Here is a 19,947-nt window from a genome sequence, read left to right on the forward strand (position 1 = left end):
TACTATTTCATCTTCGAATTCCTCTGATTTCCTAGACACATTCATCACTGACCTTTATGTGGGAAAGTGGTGGGAAATTGATCAAATACACTTTTAGTAAGGCTGGGAAGGCAGTTTTGCAATGTTAAATGTGAAATATTTGCAATGTATGTCCTTAATCTTATTCCTATGTTTTATTAAAAATGATTTAACTTGTATTTATTAACCAAAACTATAGTTCCCTATTATTGTAGCTAATAATTCTGTTTTACACGTACTCACACACACAGAAAAAAACTGCCTTTTGAGCAGTTTACTCTGCATAACAAAGCCTTTGAAAGGAGCCCTTAAAAAGCCTAAAGTGAACAGCAATGCAGTAACTAATGATAATGGATATAAGAGCACCAGGAAGCTGTATACTGCTAAGGATCTGAAACCAAAGGGAAAGAAAGGTAGTGGAAAATATTCTATCAGTATTATATACTTGAAGAGACACACTGGCTAGCTGAATATCAGCCAGCATAGAAGAGGCCTGTTTTAAGGGTTGCTGTCTTCACACACAGGTGTTGCCATATGGATTTGTAAGCAATGGTTACTGGAATAACACTTTCCATCCTCTATCATGCATGTATTATATAATGCATGCCAAGTTTCAGAGTTGTTTTATCCACTGAAAAGCAGAAGTGTTACAGGAGGGCTTTCAGACAAGCTAGCAATTTTAAGGCTTATTTTTTGCTAGTATTCAGAATCCTAATAATTGGTTGAAGAATATCAGGAAGAATTCACTCAGGTTAGAGGCCTTTCCCAACATCTTGAAATAATTGGCCATGATCCAGTGAGATATCTGTGGCAGAGACAGCTTAAATAGTTCAATAATTCACTGTGGGCAGGACTGGTCCTGCTGTGAAATCTAGTGATGGGCGGGGGGGGGGGGTCATCTCAAAGTGTAAGTGTAAGTGTGGATACCCCAGAACCCTCTGTTTCTTGAATGCCTGATTCTATGTACCTCTGGAGCCATGGCATTACAGGAGGAGTAAAGTGAAAAAATCTCATGTGCCAAGCATCTGTATCTTTTCTGTTCCATGGCATAGATCATGTCATCTTTTCCATGGTACCGTGGCTCCAAGAACCCTCAAGCTTTGAAGAAAGAGTTGTGTCAGAGCCTGTAAAAGGTGATAAGAGGCTGCCTCCTCCTTTTCTAGCACAGTGGAAGAGTGTCATTGCTCTCACTTCCACCTCTTCCTCCTTGGTATGGGAAGGTCAGGAAGTGCTACCAGCTCTGCTGAATCATGTTGTGAAGAGGCAAGCACCTCTTCTTCCAGCATGACAGCATGAGGAGCTGGATGTATGCTTAAATATGTGGAAGAGATGTGTGTGTGTGTGATCCCATGAACCCTCTGGGATGCAATACACCTCAAGTGGCAGGAGGGCTTGAGTAGCAACATGTATGAATGTAATGACGTGTTTAAACTAATATCCATGTTGAGTACTGAAGAGCCAGGGAAACTGTGAATCTCAAGTTTGTTTTTACAAATATTTTTATACCAATTAGAGGATCTTATCGCACAGGGATCCAGGAATGCTACTGGGACAGGATGAAAGGAGGCATGATGGGAACGGAACAGGATTATTACGCATTTTAGTGCATGCTGGAACGTTGCCAATGACACCAGAAGTCCCCTGTTCAGAAGCGTTCCTGAAAATCGGACACTGGGGAATGGTTTTGGAATGGAACAGGGACTTCTGGCGGTGTTGGTGGTGTTTCGACATGCAGTAAAATGGGTAATAACCCCATTCCATTTCCATCATGCCCCCTTTCATCCTGTTCCAATAGTGTTCCTGGAGCTCCTTGCGATAAGCTTAAAAGTCAGAATTCAGAGCAGTCTGTGAAGATTTTCACACAGCATCGTTATATCGTTCCTTTGTCGTCCCAAGGTGTAGTGGAATCGTCTTAACAGACAGACGATTCCAAAAGATTTTCACATGAGGCTGTAAGTGTTTTGAAATCATTGCTAAATTGTTCTTAAATCATTGCTGTGTCCAGTGTGTGAATGTAACTGTTTTGAAATCATTTTGTAATCATTTATTGCTGAATTCTGATATATCAACGATTTTAGAACACTAACAGCCTCATGTGAAAATCTTTTGGAATCGTCTATCTGTTAAGACGATTCCACTACACTTTGGGATGATAAAGGAACGATATAACGATGTCATGTGAAAATCTTCTGTATCAGTAAAAAATAAAATGTACACAAATACATTCTGAATTTCAAAGAAAGTATGTCAGGTTTAACTAAATGGGGAGAAGCTACCTTAAACTAGTATTTAGCTAGCATTTAATATACATCAAAAACTAAATAGATGGAACATATTGAAACTGTAATGAAAGATAAGTTTGGGGGAGGGGGGTTTCCGGCTATGTGGCCATGTTCTGGAAGAGTTTATGCCTGACGTTTCGCCAGCATCTGTGGCTGGCATCTCCAGAGAATGCTGGTATGGAAGTGAGTGGGATATATATACTGGGTGAAAACTGGTTGAGAGAAAGTGATTTACATGTTAATCTGTGTGCTGAGCAGACATCATAAGCATGTGGTTGTCATCTCTAGATAGTAATATCAAAATCTGAATGTTTCTACATGGGCGAAGACTGTCTCCTAGGTAACTGGGTACCAAGTTTTTTAGGCCTTTATAAACTAACAATGGGTCCAAACAGTCAGGCCAAAATAAAGCTGCTTCAAGTCACATTGGAGGTATGCTGTTTAAATGACACATGCATCTTAAAAGGCCATAAGTTGTGCCAAAGCTGCGCTCTGCGTGGCTTTGGCGTGGCTTCTGGCCTCTTAGGACACATGCATCACTTAAATAGCATACCTACAAAGTGACCTAAAGCAGCTTTATTTTGGCCTATCTGTTCGGGCCCAATAAAACTTTAAACCTTCCCCAGTACCAAACAGGCAGCCAGTAGGTGGTCCCACTTCGAGTCTAACTGAAGTTTTCTGCACCAGCTGCGGTTCCCAGACCTACCTTAAGGTAGCTTTGCAATAGTCCAGGTTTGAGGCTACCAGTATCTGGACTACAGCTAAGATATCCCTGTTCAAAAGTCGTTACAACTTTTGTACCTGCCAAAGTTGATAAATGGCACTTTAAGCAATGAAGTCATTTGCATATCCAGTGATGCAGATGGATTGAGGAGAGCCTCCAGCCTGAGAACTTTATCCTTCAGAAAGAGTTCAATCACATTTAGAATGGATAGCCTACCTATCTTCTAGACAAGGGAACCACTCACTCCCAAGGCTTCCATCCTGCTAGAATTCAGCACTAGTTAATCGGGACTCATAGTCCACCACTGCATAAAGGCAGATATTAATGACTATTGCTTCCTCCATTGTCCAGAATTGGCTTGGGCTATTGGGAATTAGAAATCAGAAATATGCATCTGACTACATATTCTCCACCTCTTTTCTACAGAATGACAGACATAGATATATCTATGAGTACAGATTAGTTTGGTGGAATGATGGTGTGTTTTTGTTTTACATTTGTAATGTTTTTGTTCTCCTTGGGGCAGGACTGTAGTTGTCCTGGATAGTATTTTGAGAGAATTGTGCTAAGTTATTTTCTGTTTGTTCCTCTATTAGTAAAATGTTCATAGCAAAAACTGGCATCTTGTAGCAGTGAATTCCATTTTGTCTATGCATTGAATCAATTGGTACTTTCCTTTACAGATTGAAGTTCAAAACACACTATAGAAATAATCCATTCTGAGACTGCTTTAATTGCCCTGGCCTAGTGCCCTGGGAATTGTAGTTAGTTTTGGTTCCAGAGTTCTCTGACAGAGAAGACAAAATATCTCACAAAACCACAGTTCCCAGAATTCCCTCGCATTTGAGCCAAGGCAGTTAAAATAGTCTCAGACTGGATTATTCCTGCAGTGTGTTCTGGACCTGAAGTTCCTTTATTTCGAATTCTGAAATCCAAAATATTCCAAAAACCAAAACTTTTTTCATGGGTGGCTGAGACAGTGCTGCTTTTGCTTTCTGACAGTTCAGTGTACACAAACTTTGCATCATGCACAAAATTATTTAAAGTATTGTATAAAATTACCTTCAGGCTATGTGTATGTTGTGTTTAGATTTTGGTCTCCTCTGCAAGATATCACATTATGTATGTATATGCAACTACAGTTGTGCCAAAATAATACCCCCCCCCCCAAAAAAAAAACCACCCCAAAAATCCAAAACATTTCTAGTCCCAAGCATTTTGTACAAGTGAGACTCAACTTGTCTTCCAGCATTCAGGTTCAGTGGATGGCATGAACCTCTACAATTATGAGAGAGGGATAAAAACTTCTCCCAATCCACTTGGTCCATAGCATGAATAATGTTATACACCTTTGTCTTATGTCTCCTTGCTTGCTTTTCCTCTAAACAATTGTACAAATGTAACTTGTTCTGCTTACAAATTTAAGCAGGGTTGGACAGGTTCTTTTAGATCAGTGATTCCCAGACTTTGATCCCAAGATATTGGTCAGTTTCAGCTCTCAAAAGTTATGATTGTCATAAACAATGGTCAGGGATTCTGGGAGTTGTAATCCAGCTACGTCTGAAGGTTGAAGTTTGGGAACAGATGCTCTAGATTAGCTAAGGTATGCAGGAAAGTTCTATCTTTTTCTTTAAAACTCACCTGATTCCCAAACCACACAAAACAGCTGGAGACTGAGAACTGCATGTCTGTGTGCTCATGATTCACATGAATGTTGGCAGAAGAAAAGAGAACACCTGCTTGAGTTTGAAAGTAGGTTGCTATAAAGCAAGCAACTTTTTAAAAACTTCCCTTCAGGCTAAACCCTATGGATAGGAGAGATGAGTTATCATGGGTTGTTTCAGTCAGAGTATGAGCAACCACATGTGCATTCTTTAAGCCAAGTTTCTTGCAGTTTATACAATCCCTTAAACTCTGAGCTGGCTTCAAAAATATGTTTAGAATTATGGTGTCTTGTAAACTGTATGTGCACATGTTAATTTTTCATTTTATCTTTCAGAAGACCCAAAGAAAAGCACTTTACCATTTCCATATGAGAGCAGCTTAATGAAAACTATAAATATCCTTCAGGAGCATACAGTTGTAGAATATGCTTCTAAAAACCTGTCCATAGACAGAAGCAATCCACATTCCCGGAGGAAACGTTTCCTATCCTATCCAAGATATGTAGAGGTGATGGTTACAGCTGATGCTAGAATGGTTCAGCACCATGGACGGAACTTACAGCATTATGTACTAACATTAATGTCAATAGTAAGTAAACCTATGTTACAGTATATGTATTTCAGTATACACTTGACTTTCATGAAAGGATCCCTTTCAGTATAGAGTAACCAATTTCAATATAGAGGAATCAGATAGCTAAAAGAGCTATTCCTGTGTACCTTTCATTGTTTGAAATAATGTTGTTGTTTTTTACCACCCAGAGTGCAGCCTTCAAAATTATGGCGACAATCCAAATAAATGTAAAAGTATAAGACCACAGTACTTTACATTTGTTTGTTTGTATGTTTGTTTCCCCAAGTTGCAGCTTCCCATACTGCATAACTAGCTGTACTCAGAAGAAATGTTGCAGTGCACCCCAGAGTTTAGGGAATTTCATTATTTCTTTTCCAAGCTGGGAGGAAAATGGCAGGGAGAAATCAGCCCAGTGTGCATCAAGGATCTAATGGCTTTTTCAAAGCAAGAGATATAGTGGACATGGTGCAAAGTAACTAGAGACTCTAATATTGTGGTTCCAATAATGTTACAAATGTCCATTTTGAAAGATCTGTCAATTTTGACATCATGGCTAGAATTCAGTTAGATACATCTGCACATGTAAATTTCATTTCAAATGTGGATATTCTTTTACAAGAACATCCTCCCTGTGCAGTGCCCAAATTCACCACCCCTAACTGAAGCCTCTTTGCATGGCCATTCTGTGCTTCATTGTGAGAAGGCATGATCAAAGAAGTGTCTTGTACCCAAATCCCATGGCCAGATGCATAATGATAACATCAGTCGTAAGGTCCGCTGGGGTTACCCTTTCTAATCATCGTGTGTCTGGCTATCGGGAAGTAGCCAGATGTTTCTCCAGTCTTCTTGCTTTGAAGCACGGAATGGCCATGCAGGCTGGAATTGGGCCTTTCCAGTCAGTTGGCTGGATGGATGAGTGAGTGATATGTCAACATGGGGGCATTTATACTATGCTGAGGGGACGGAGGCTATTGTTTGTAGACAGATTTAGACAGTACAGAGCTGTTGGTACACTGAACACCTAACTGCCATGGCTTCCATGCATTTATCCAAGCAACTACAATGCTAATATGCACACTGTTACATTAAATGTGTGCAATATTAAACAAAAATAGAATTGTACATGCAAATACAGACATTTTAAGAAACAGACACACTTAATTCATGAATATGTATAAGAAGAAATATCAACCCAGCATTTAATTTTATGGACATAAATATCAACCCAGTATTTAATTTAATTTCCAACCAGACTAGTAATTATGCAGGAGGTACTAGGGAATAGTTGCTTGTACAGTACTAAATGAGCAGTGACTGATGCACTTAAAGCCAAATATATGCAAGGAACAATCAAACTATCCTTAGCAGAAAAAAGAAAAAAAGTAAGAGCAATGCTCAAAAATATTAAAAATAAAGATGAGGGCTCAGGGCTCATTTAGGCTTCGGAAATGATAGCATCTTTTCCCCCCTGCTACATCATATGCCACCCTCTCCCCCCATCCTTTTCAAGGTATTATTCACTGTGGGAAGCATCTAGTAGTTGATGTCATAGGAAAGCCTAAATATTTTCCCCCAGGTTATCTAATAGATCCTTTTCTCTACTGTTCATCTATCCAAGTTGACCACTGATATCTTAAATGGAGGTCTTATTGATCCCACAACGAATATACTAATAGCACAAATATGACCCTTTTCATTGGGAGCACCCATCCTATGGAACTGTTCTCCCCAGAATATTAGAAAGGCAGAACAAGTGATCATTTTCAAATATGTGCTGGAAAACATATAGGCCTTCTTTTCTTTTCTCAGTAATTATTTTTGCTGCTCTCATTTTGTACTGATTATTGAATATTTTAAACTGATTTTATTTGTATTATTTTCAACATTTCTATTTGATTTAATACTTTTTTAATATGAAGTTTTAAGTTGAACTACCTGGGGATTTTGAGTTGCCAACCATTATGCAGATAGGCTTAATAAATAGTAAACTTATGTAAATTCATTGAATAAAAGAATAAATTAAACAGTAGTTCAGATACTGAGTGACAACATGGTGAAGTGGTTTCAGCATTGGACTATGTTTCTGGAGAACAGGGTTCTAATCCCTACTCAGCCATGGCAACCCACTGGGTGGTCTTGGCCAAGTCATACTCTCAGCCTCAGAGGAAGAACAAATCTTGCTAAGAAACTCCCTTTACTGTCTCATGTTTGAGTTGCCACAAATCAGAAATAAATTATGAGGATGCCCAGAAGCTGCCCCAGGGCCGTGCCGGGCCTGCCTAAGGTGACCCAAAACCGGCCCCAAAAGGAGCGAATTTTTTCCACTCATTGCTGCAGTCAATTTGGGACCACGTCAGGAGGCATCCATGGGGCCACAGCATTTGTTCACTGTGGCACCAGGGCGATCAGGTTGGGAACGGCTTCTGGCCGCTCCTTCCGGCCTGTCTATTTTGCCCCAGGGACCTTTGTGTTCACTGTGGCTTTCTGCTGGTAAAATATGCATATGTTCGCAGTCTGCATTGTGAAAATACATTTGTCTTAAATGTTAATAATCAAGTGGGCTGCAATATAGCCCACTCATTCATTATATCAGAACATGTGTACCCACTAGATTTTAGGATTCCAACTACCATCATCCTTGGAGATGATGAAAACTGAAGTCCAGCAACATCTGTTATGCCACAAATAGCCCAACCTCATCCCAGAGAATTATTGTTTAGAAGCAGTTTGTTGGATTCTGCAGCTAATCCAAGTCTCAGTAATTCTTAAGTAGTAAGAAGCAGTAATTATTGGAACAGTATTCATTCATATTATATTTTCAATACAGCACTAGAACATTTTTTTTTACATAGAGGAATGCAAATATAAAATTTTGTGATTCAGGATAACATTGATTTTCTCTTTCTATAGAAAATAAAGACAACATATAATAGCATAATAATATGTTTGTTTTTGTTTATTCAGGTTGCAACAATCTACAAAGATGCAAGTATAGGAAATCAAATAAATATAATAATTGTAAAATTAATTGTAGTTCACAATGAACAGGTAAGGAAATTGAAATATTATTTTTAACACATAATTATGTTAATACTTCAGAAAATCAGTTCTAATTAATTGGTTATGGACTCATAAACATTCATCAAGGGATGTGTGTGCGTGAATACTTTATACAATCTTGGAGATCTTGGACCACCCTGAAGGCTGGATCTTCAGGCTGGCTCATGGTCTGACTTGGGGGATGTGGCTATACCCCTAAATGATGGGGTGATCACCACCTGTTTGGGTGTTGAATTCCTGTTGCTGGTTCAGAGGTTCATTTCCTATATCAGAAGGAGTTGCTCTGTTGCAACTAGACTTTTTAAAATTGATAATTGTGAATCCTTGAAATTGTACTTACTCTAACTCACTTTGGCCCTGTACAAATGGGCCCTTTAGCACATCCTGGCGATGTGCTAGGGTTGCCTTGGGGTGCCGTTTCCAGATGCCCCACAACCCTAGGGCGTCACCAGGACATCACAGCTGTGCGGCGCTGTAAACACGGCATGCACAGCTGTGATGTCACTGCTGCACACTGTCCAGATGGGCGTGTGCGGCAGCGGCATGCTCGCGCCGCCACAGGCAGTTTGCGGCATTGCTAAAAGGAGCCACTTTTCAGTGCTCCTTTTCTTTCTGCCTAGCCACACCGCGCAATTTGGTTGCTGCAGCGCAGTTACGCGGAAAAGAGAGGCGGCTCCCGGCCACCTCTTTCTGGCGGTCTGTATCCCGCCTTTAGGATCCAAAGCCACTATACAAAATCCAAGCCTGCCTTGGATCCTGCACAGAGAGAAAGATGGGAAATAAATCAAATTAACAAATGAATAAATATACTTCTAATACAAAAGTAATGTTACAGCTATTTTTCAGAAGTTGGTTCAAATGTTTAGATATGTTCATACTGCTTGATGTGAATTTGGGATATGTTTGTACTGTCTGAAGTGATCATTTCAATCAATAGTTAACATAATATTCCAGCCAAGTTCAGTCCTGAACCTGTTAACCAATTTTTGTGATCAGTTAATTGGACAGACTTTCCGGAGTCATAATTTAAACATTTTGAAAGGGGTACCTGTGTTAGCTTCTTGCCGCAAAAACATCAGAATCCTGTGACACCTTAAAGATAAAGGCTAGAATCCTCTCAGTGAGACTTGTGCTTATGTACACAAGTCATTTTTTGAAGCACAGATCCTTCTCTAGACATTGCACAATGAGATATCCAGTACCTTGTTACACAATTGTTCCCTGCCTCATGTGTGCATTGTCAGCAAGATTGCACTGGATATAGCAGTAGTGGCGAACCTATGGCACACGTGACAGAAGTGGCACTCAGAGCCCTCTCTGTGGGCACATGCACCATCATCCCAACACAGAGTTCACTAGAGTTTGTCACTAGAAATCCAGAGGGACACGGCACTTTGCGGATAAATAAATGGGTTTTGGGTTGCAGTTTGGCACTCAGTCTCTAAAAGGTTCTCCATCACTGGGATATAGATATTTTCTCAAACCAAATGGCCATTGATTGGCTGTGGAGTGTGCTGGGAGAACTCCCTCATATATGGCCCAGTTGGAAGCTGTTGTGTTTCCCTAGTGTAAATGTTACTAGATCTCCAGTGTAATTATGATTGTGAAGCTTAACTTTACTACCACATTCAAAGAGGATCTAAGCCTGAAGCCTAAAATCAAGTTACTAGTCCCAACTCAAATAGATCCATTTGTTCAGTGGGATTTACATAAGTGTTGTGACATTCAGTAAAGTCATTGGTTCTTCTCTATCTGATTGATTAGTGCATGAACTTTCATGGAATGTAGCTCACTTATCCAGGAATGCCATCCAGAATTTGAGTTGTATCCATACACACTCTCAATCTCTGTGTATTATGTATGAGACACATAATATGTATGTGAAAAGAGAGTCAGCGTGACATAGTGGTTTGAGTGTTGGACTACAACTCTGGAGACCAAAGTTCGATTCCCAGCTCAGCTATGAAACCCACTGGGTGACCTTGGGCAAGTCACATGTTCTCAGCCTCAAGGGAAGGCAATGGGACACCTCTAAACAAATCTTGCTAATAGAAGTCCATGATATATTCACCTTAGGGTCACCATAACAACTTGAAGGCCCACAGTACAAACACATGTATGTGAAAGCCAGCATTATGTAGTGGTGTTGAACATAGGTCTTGTACCCTGGAGGTCAAAGTTCAATTTCCTTGCTTATGGAAACCCAATGGGTGACCTTGTGATAGGTTTGCCTTGGGGTCACCATAAGCTAGAAATGACTTGAAAGCACACAACAACAAGTGTATGTACAGTGGAATCTCTGTATCCACGAGGCAGCTGTTCTGGAATCCTCCCCCCCCCCCCATGGATACCAAAATCCACAGAACCTGAAGCCCATGTCATCCCCTATGGCAGTGCGTGCATGCTACCAAACTGCCACTGGGGAGAATGCCAGCTGTCCCTAATGGCGGCACAGCCATGTGCACAGGCTGCCATTGGGGACAACATGGGCTTGCCATCTGTGGATGTCAAAGCTATGGATGGCAAGTTCGTGGATACTGAGGTCCCACTGTACAATATATTATGTATGTTGATGTACTAAATATGGTAATCTTTTTATCTGAGGGTTCATAAAGACAGATGCCATTGGGATATAGTGTACAGAACAAGTTTTACTCTACTGTATATTATAAAAACAATTAATGTTTCTTCTCTGTTTTGCCTTGTTCACATTTGTAAAGGAAGGACCAGCTATCAGTTTTAATGCAGCTACTACTCTTCGCAATTTCTGTTTATGGCAACAAACCCAAAACATTTTAGATGATAGTCATCCTTCTCACCATGACACTGCAGTTCTCATCACCAGGTATGAGATCATTCAACATAATTTCTCTTTGTTGTCTGATAACATTAGAATACAGAGAGACCACAGGACCTCCATTAGGCTGTAAAAGGGAAGGGAGGGAACCACAAAGTTTTAAAACCTTCAGGAGCCCTGTGGGAGTGGTGAGGGAACTGCTGGACCTGCTCTTGGGTTTTCCCAGGATAGCAGCAGAAGGAGAAGCTCCTGCTTGGGAATGGGCTCAGTGGCTTCTTGGCTTCCCAGAGTGGCCCATTCCTTTTCTTCCTTGCCCAGAACAATTACTACACCCATCTTGCAATCTTCCACTCTTCCATCTAACCAGGTCTGCCTGTGAGGTATTCCTGGAAGGAGGGAGGAAAGGTGTCCCTCTCTAGAGTCCCAGAGAATGGAGGGAAAAAGGATCACTAGGATCCCTGGTGTCAGATCCCTGTTTTTTTTTGCCACTGCAGGGCCTAATGTAGACAAATGTTTTGGTTCAGTCTATGTGGACCAGGGGAATACTCTGTTAGTTGATAGACTTGGTGGCATCCTTTGCTTGAGTGGATGAGATCAAGAGAATCATGGATCAGACTTTCACCCTCTAATGATGTGACTCATAATTGGAGTGTAGTTTTGGTTGAATTCCATGTAAAATTCCCTTGGATCCATGAGGTTCTGCACCTTGGATTGGTGTTTTTGCACCATGTCTGTTCCAGAAATGTACTCAACACATTATTGCTGTGGTTGAGTTTATAGAGATTGGACCTTTGGAGGTCTTTAAACAAGAGACTGGGTGGCCATTTCTCAGGAGTGCTCTAGTTGTGGATTCTTGCGTGGTGGGGGGTTGGACTAGATTGTCCTTGAATTGTCATTTCCAACTCTAACATTCTATTATTCAAGCCTCATTATTAACCAGGGTTAATGTGGTCAGATATGTCAATTACTAAAGATAAAGAGGAATGAGGAAATTTATTGAGAACAGAGAGGATTTATTGAACAAATGCTTGATTTCATGATTTTCTTAACTCTAAGATGATAAGCCAGCTATACAGTGGCCCACTGTATTAGTGAGGACCCATGCCACAGCCTCTATTGGAATGAAGAGTCATTGATGTAATGAAAATATATTTAAGATCACAGCTGAACAGCCTGGTTTTAAGTAGGGTAGTCACATGAAGAAGAGGACAGGGTTTATGTTCATAGCAAGCCACAGCTACTGAAATTCTCTCTCCCTTACAACTGCTGATGGTCCTGGAACTCTGTCTCCTTTTCCTGTGGCCATCCTAATTTCAGTGTACTGTGTTAGCTGCAGATATAACTTTGCATTGTAGAAGGAAGATGACAATATGCGGAAAATGGAGTAGAATTATGGATCTATGCCTTGCATGCATTTTAAAAGCCTTGAAATTCCTAAGACCCCAAATGAGTTAATTAAAAAATTATAAAAGAATTGTAAGGTGGTACATGTTCAGAGAAGGGTAGCCAAGATGATCAAAGGTCTGGAAACCAAGCCTTATGAGGAAAGACTTAGGGAGCTGGGTTTGTTTAGATTGTAGAAGCAAAGACTGAGAGGTGACATGACAACTGTCTTTAAATAGCCGAAGAGATGTCATCTAGAAAATGGAGAAAGTTTGTTTTCTGCTGCTCCAGAGACCAACCAGTGGACTCATATTACAAGACATTAGGAAGCAACTCTTTACTATAAGAACTGTTTTGTTGTAGAATAGACTGCCTCAAGAGGTGGAGGGATGGACCTGTTTCTTTGGAAGTTTTTAATAGAGGTTGGAAGGCCAGCATACAGGAGTGCTTTAGTTTTGTATTTCTGCATGGCAGGGGGTTGAACTAGGTGGTCTTTTTGGCCCTGTCCAATTCTAAGATTTAGTTAGTTATGATTTTTTACTATAGCAAATTATGTGCAAGTTGCCTGGGATTATTTATTATTATTATTATTATTATTATTATTATTATTATTATTATTTGCTGTTGTTTTTTAGAGAAGTAGCTCTTTAACTGAAGACTTTTTGTTTCTTTAAGGGAAGATATCTGCAGAGCTAGAGAGAAATGTGACACCTTAGGTAAGTTAAAGTAACAAGACTATGATGGTATTAATATTGTATTTCAATTTTATATTGGGCTTTTAAAATCTAAATAAATAAATCAGGTAATTTATCTTGTTCTGTAAAAATTTGTGTACTGACCTTTTGGAGAAAAGCATTTAGCTACATTTTTATTATATATATCTGGGGAACATATGTATATGAGTATTTGTTTAGAGAACACTACTGATGTATAATATCTTCCACATTTAGATAAAAATTCAATTTTCTAGGTTTGGCTGAATTAGGCACAATGTGTGACCCATTGCGCAGCTGTTCTATTAGTGAAGAAAATGGATTAAGTGCTGCATTTACAATAGCTCATGAACTTGGGCATGTGTAAGTATCTCTTTTCTACCAAATGAGTCTTTCAGTTGTCTTACATAAGGGCACAAAAGTAGCTTTTGCAGTGCAGATATCTTCTTGATTAGAATAAAAGTATGAATTTGTAAGTGCTCTGTTTCCACAGTAACAGTGTGGAGTGCTCAGAGTGAAATATTGTTGTGAATACTTACAAAAGACTTGCTGAATATGTCAGTATTGCCACAAATGAATGAGATACTGAGGCTGGCAGCGTAACTCTCAGGGTTCCAAATTTGTATTGTAACACCGTCTCTTGAACTATCCACTATATTAAATGCAGCTAAGGATTTTTTAAATTTTTACTCCAAAGTAAACCCGTGAAAAATTTGCTCTAAATGAACTTTTTTGCCTTTTTTTTTCTTCATGGGAGGTGGGCAAAATAACTGTGGAGAAGAAAGAGTTGATGTTTAGCCTCCTCCTGCACATGCTGATCCATCTGTAAATCAGTCTCTCATATGTTTACTTTAGAGTAATAAAGACAGTCTGAAATAAACATACGAGAGACTGATTTACACTTGGTGCAGCATGTGCTGGAGGGGCCTTAAACATCAACTGTTTTTTCCCAGTCATTCTGCCCCACCCCTTGTGAAGATTTTTTTTAGAGTAATAAAGCAAGTACGGTTGTGGTGGCTCAGTAGGTAAGATGCTGATTCTGATGCTTGCAAGGTTGGCATTTTGAGGCCCAAGTGTCGTGTGATGGAGTGAGCTCCTGTCACTAGTCCCAGCTTCTGCCAACCTAGCAATTCGAAAGCATGTAAAAGTGCAAGTAAATAAATAAGTGGGATGGTAACAGTGTTCCATGAAGTCATGCTGGCTACATAATCATAGAGTTGTCTCTGACAATAATGGCTCTTTGGCTTAGTAATGGAGATGAGCATTGCACTCCACAGTCAGACATGACAACCTTCTCAAAGAGGAAACCTCTACCTTTAATAAAGAAAGCAAACTTACATGTTATTTATTTATTTGTTTGTTTTCTGGCTTTTCCTCAGCGTTTTGGGACTCAAGGTGGCTTATAGAAATTAATACAGATAACAGTAAAAAGAATAATTATTGTTAAAATTTCATTAAAGTATCTGCAGAATTAAAAAAATCCATTAAAAACAGCACACTGCACTACTAAAATCACTTTCCATATACAAACGTCATTTACAAAAAGTATGTTGGAATGTTTTCACCTGTCTTCAGGAAGATAACATGGATCCTAAAAAAAATTCTAGATCTTAGAATAAATCATAACATTTGCATAGGAATTTATCAGTGGTTACTGGGCTAAAATCTGCTATTCATGTTCGTATAGTACAGTGCTAAACTTTAACATTTTAAATTAATTGAAATGGAAATCTACTAAAATACCTGAGTACCATATTCCAAAAGCATCAGTTCAGATTATAAATTAGCTAGATGGGTTCTATTCTAAATATTACCTTTGGGTAATGTGTCAGGGTGCATCCACACTCCAGAAATAATCCAGTTTGACATCACTTTAACTGCCAAAGTTCAGTGCTATAGAATCCTAAGAACTGTAGTTTTGTGAGACATTTTGCCTTCTCAGTCAGAGAACTCAGGTGTCACAACAAACTACAATTCTAAAATTGAGCTATGGTGGTTAAAGCAGTGTAAAGCTTTAGAGGTCTAAATACCCGAAAGGCACCAGATTATGTCTGATCTTGAAAGTAAAGCAGGGTTAGTACTTGGGTGGGAAACCACCAACAAATACCATGTGCTGTAGGCTATATTTCAGAGGAAGCAACTGGTAAACCTGCCCTGAGTATTTCTTGCCTAAGAAAAAAAAAATATGAAATTCATATGGTAACCATAAACTGACAGGTGACATGAAGGCACACAAACAAAACAAAACATGCATAATTTTTCCTTGGATATTTTTTTCTGTGTAGGTTTAATATTCCACATGATGATAGCTTTAAATGTAAAGAAGTTGGAATTAAGTATCAATATCATGTAATGGCTCCAACTTTAAACTACCACTCCAGTCCATGGACTTGGTCAAAATGCAGCCAGAAATACATCACTGAGTTTCTAGAGTAAGTACAGTTCAAGTTTATAAGCTTCTTAGATGACATATCTCTGATTTCAAAATCTTGTGATTTTTTTTAAAATAAACTGAAATTTCAAATAAACTAAAGTTTTAGCATTGCTGTATACATGGTAAAATAACCACAGTTTTAAAGTATGACATATGGTTTATGTCAAGCTTATTATAAATTGAGAAAACTACAATTGGCTTCACTGATAGCTCTGTACGAAGAAAATTGTGTCAGATTAATAGACATTCCCAGATTCATTCACAAAGTGTTGATATTCAAGGTACCTTATAAGAGGAATTCTGCTTGTTTAAATGTGTTTCAGTACTGGTTATGGAGAATGCCTTCTAGACATACCAAATGGAAGAATCTATGACTTTCAGTCACAGTTGCCTGGTTCCCTGTATGATGTAAATGAACAGTGTGAGCTTATGTTCGGTCCTGGCTCACAAGTATGTCCGTATATGGTAAGTTACATAATATGAAACACATTTTAATATTGTTAACAGTTCCTAATAGTAATAAAATCTTCATCAAACTTCCAAACATGCCATAGTACCAATTCTTTATGTAACTGATGAAATCTTTAGAAGTTGATGAAAACAGTTTCTTATTTGACTTTTCTTTTCCCCATTGCCTTTCCTGATTAACTGTGTAGATACACCAAGAGTAATATTAGCTTTTCTTAGTACTGTATATACTCATGTATAGGTCTAGAAATTTTAGTCAAAATTTCATCAAAAAATTGACACCCCAAAACTGAGTCAACTTATCCATCTGATGAAAGACAAGAGTCTAATCTGTCCTGGAAGCACTGTCCCAATACAGCCTTTAGGATAAGCACAAACATGCTTGCTGGCAAATAAAGTTTTTTGGCATTGTTTTCCTTTGCTTCATCCTTTAGATCTTTTCTTACATGCCCCTAGGTCATGTCAAAATCCATAATTTTGACCCCAAAACCTGCCTTCGACTTATACATGAAGTCAGCTTACAGTTGAGTATATATGGTACTTGTTTATTCAGAATCTAAAGTTTAGATTACTCTCTTCTCCAGCCCAGAACAATGACAAGAAAGCAAAATTGGGTTTTAAAATGGGCTTAACTTTAAACCAAACTGTAGCAGTTAGCAAAGCTAATTTTCTGGCAATGCCCAGAATAATGTCTTAAGTGCAATTTGAGATATTCTGTCTCAGCTAGACTCCCAGTATGATTGGCTAGCCTTTGATGGCAGCCACTTACCAGTTCCTCAAGGACATGTCCCCAGCAGTAGTCCTCTTGCCAGATGGCTGTGAGGCTTTCCCTAGGTCTAGGTGGACAAATCATCATGTGATGCCTCAGGAACTACGAATTTGCATACCAACTGTGGCTCATGCTGTGCTGACTAATTCTGACTAAAAGACCAATTAGCAAAATCCAAATGATATAACAGCGCAGTGAATAAAAGGCCAATTAGCTATAACAACAACAGCAACAAGTTTATTGATTAGTCAGCTGACCATATCAAGAAATGTACAATACAAATTGCAAAATACAAAATCCAAGTATCAGAATACATACCAAAATAAAACTTGGTCACATCTAAAACTCATATAAAATTAATCAAAAGTCAAGAGTTAAAACCAGTATTAGCTATATATATATATATTTATAGCAGATATAATAAAATAGGGTGAAAAATACATTGGACTAAAATAAGACAAACCACCTAAAACAGAGTAGAGGAAATCAGTAAGGGTATTAAAAAAAAACAAAACCTCATCTCCATAACACGAGACCCCGTTTTGTATGATAAATTGATCTCTTAAATGAGCAGCTTTTACAATAAATTTTGCAATACATTGCACTAGGTGTAAATTCTCTCCAGAAAGGAACTGGGACAATTTAACAGTGGGATCCCAGTTGGTCATGTTAACCAAAATTAGCTGAATTTAAAAGTGATATAACAATACTGCCAAATTCATAGTGATACAACTTGGTAAATTAACATTAAAATAACATACTTCCTCCCAATGGCACAGCATGAAGTAAGGACAAAGGAGGCAATCTTCAGCTAATTTAGGAAGCCCTCTTAAAAACCTCTACTTTGTCCCAGAAATAGTGATTGGCTGAACCCATGGCAATATCAACAAGCTGTGGAAGGGTAAGATGCTACAGAAAAAGAAAACCACTCTGGATATACAAGTTACTTTGAGAACTTTCAGCTATCAGAATGACCACATGTATGACATTGCCTTGATTGAGCTTGCCTAAGATGGAAAAATCAGCCAGTTGTCTCCAACTTTCCACAAGGGGAAGTAGTAGCAAAAGTACTCTGCTGTCTATTTGGAGTGGAAGAGTGGCATCGTAACTAGTGAATCATGGAACATAACAGGTAGACATAAATATTAACAAAATTTGCTAAGTATGATGCAAGGGTAAACTAAAATGTGTTAATATTTATTTATGGGAAAGGGTTATGTCTCAAAAAAGATAAATTAAATGATCATCTTAACAGTTTGTCAAAGTAATTTGTTCAAAACTATGTAGAAAGTTCCACATTTTTGCTTGAAATGAAATGTTTAAACTGTGCTTGACAAATTGCAACAACATTTCAAAGCCACAAAAATCTAATATAAAGTCGTCAAAATATCTTTCATGATTTTTTTTTTTTTTGCTTAATTACAATCACCTATGAGAAAGAAAGGTAATCAAATATACAGATCTTTCCTTCCTTCCAGTCTGGAATGAAAAGTTGCAAAAGTGTCTATAATAGTTCTCTCTGAACTTCTGGAGTGCTGAAAGACCAAAATGTTCTACTGTAATTTTTCTGGTGAATTCAAATGAGGTTCTTCAGACATGCTGTTTGCAGATTTTATGGATGAGCATCCTACAAATGATTTTCATAGTCAGGGTACAAATACTCAGGGACAAAATACTTAAAGATTGTTTCAGAAATGAATGGTGTAAAAGTGTTTAAAAGGTGGTTTATTCCTTCAAAATATAGAAACCTTTCCTAATTACTGTTGGTACATATTTCAAGGCAAAAGTCACATTTTAAAAGTGCATGGATCATTCAAATATAATGGAGTATGGTAGCATTTTGATGCTAATGCTTAACTGTACAATATATATACAAAGAGATCTTGCAGCACCTTTGAGACTAACTGAAAGAAAAAAGCTAGTATCATAATCTTTCCTTGATTTTAACATACTTCCTCAGATGCAGAGATGTGGAGAGTCCAGAGATAGACTTATATAAGCCGGTTGTGTGTGAGAATGTCAATGGCAATTCAAAACCTTGTAGCTTTAAGCAACATCCTTCCTCCTGACTTTGAGCTTTATCGCATTGGGCTTTACGGCCACTCTGAGAACTGCCCGGCAGGAAACGGAATGAGTGGGGGACGGATTTTACCACACACACCCGTCCCTCACTCGTTCCGTTCCCCCTCTCTTCCCTTCTCATTCCGTTCCAGAGGGAACGCTTTTTGAAAACTGTTCAAAACAGTTCTCAAAAATTTCCCCCTCTGGAACGGATTAAGAACGGAAGAGAGGGGGAACGGAACGAATGAGGGATGGGTGCGTGCGGTAAAATCTGTCCCCCACTTGTTCCGCACTCATCCCTGCTCCTTCCGTTCCGTGCTCAGAACGGAACGGAAGGAGCCAAATGCGATAAAGTTTTTTGTCCCCAATGACCATAATTAAAACCGAACTTGCCGCTTCATCTCCATACCCACAAGATTTTGAATTTACTTGATATTCTCACACACAACCAGCTTATATAGGTCTATTTCTGTACTCTCCACTCCACCTCATGCACTTGAAGAAGTATATTTAAGTCTACGAAAGCTCATGCTACCAGCTTCTTTCTTTCAGTGAGTCTCAAAGGTACTACAAGATCCCTTTGCATACTGATTGCCTACATGATCCTGACTTTGAATCCTTCATCATGCCAAATCCCAACTTGGCCTGTACTTCAGTGTGTCGTCCTGCTTCTGTTTTTTTGATGATAGATTAGTGTTATTTTTATAACAAAGAAAATCTTGTTTGTTTGGTAGAAACAATGCAAACGTTTATGGTGTACAAGTGCAGAAGGTATACATAAGGGTTGCCGTACACAGCACATGCCACTGGCTGATGGAACAGAATGCGGCCATGGAATGGTAAGCTTTCACCTTTACTTCCACCATAATATTCCATAGATTCTTACAGTGGCTTCCTGTTAACTCCTGAATCTGGCACAAATCTTTTGTTCTTGCCTTCAAAGCCCTCCATAGCTGATAATGCTTATCTCTCCATCTGTTATCCGTAATGCACCTTGTCA

The 19,947-nt window shown here is 38.8% G+C and overlaps 1 protein-coding gene across 1 annotated transcript in view; it reads left to right on the forward strand.

Annotated features, from left to right (window-relative positions):
* The window catches only part of ADAMTS20 (ADAM metallopeptidase with thrombospondin type 1 motif 20), a 107,830-nt gene that overhangs the window by 25,755 nt on the left and 62,128 nt on the right, over positions 1 to 19,947 (forward strand). The window contains exons 4-11 of the mRNA XM_042469932.1: positions 5,024 to 5,277; positions 8,227 to 8,310; positions 11,043 to 11,167; positions 13,178 to 13,218; positions 13,473 to 13,578; positions 15,501 to 15,647; positions 15,973 to 16,114; positions 19,682 to 19,786. Coding sequence (XP_042325866.1) covers positions 5,024 to 5,277; positions 8,227 to 8,310; positions 11,043 to 11,167; positions 13,178 to 13,218; positions 13,473 to 13,578; positions 15,501 to 15,647; positions 15,973 to 16,114; positions 19,682 to 19,786 — 1,004 coding nt within the window. The remainder of the gene's footprint in view (positions 1 to 5,023; positions 5,278 to 8,226; positions 8,311 to 11,042; positions 11,168 to 13,177; positions 13,219 to 13,472; positions 13,579 to 15,500; positions 15,648 to 15,972; positions 16,115 to 19,681; positions 19,787 to 19,947) is intronic.

Source organism: Sceloporus undulatus, chromosome 5 (assembly GCF_019175285.1).
Source record: "Sceloporus undulatus isolate JIND9_A2432 ecotype Alabama chromosome 5, SceUnd_v1.1, whole genome shotgun sequence".
NCBI classification, from domain to species: domain Eukaryota; kingdom Metazoa; phylum Chordata; class Lepidosauria; order Squamata; family Phrynosomatidae; genus Sceloporus; species Sceloporus undulatus.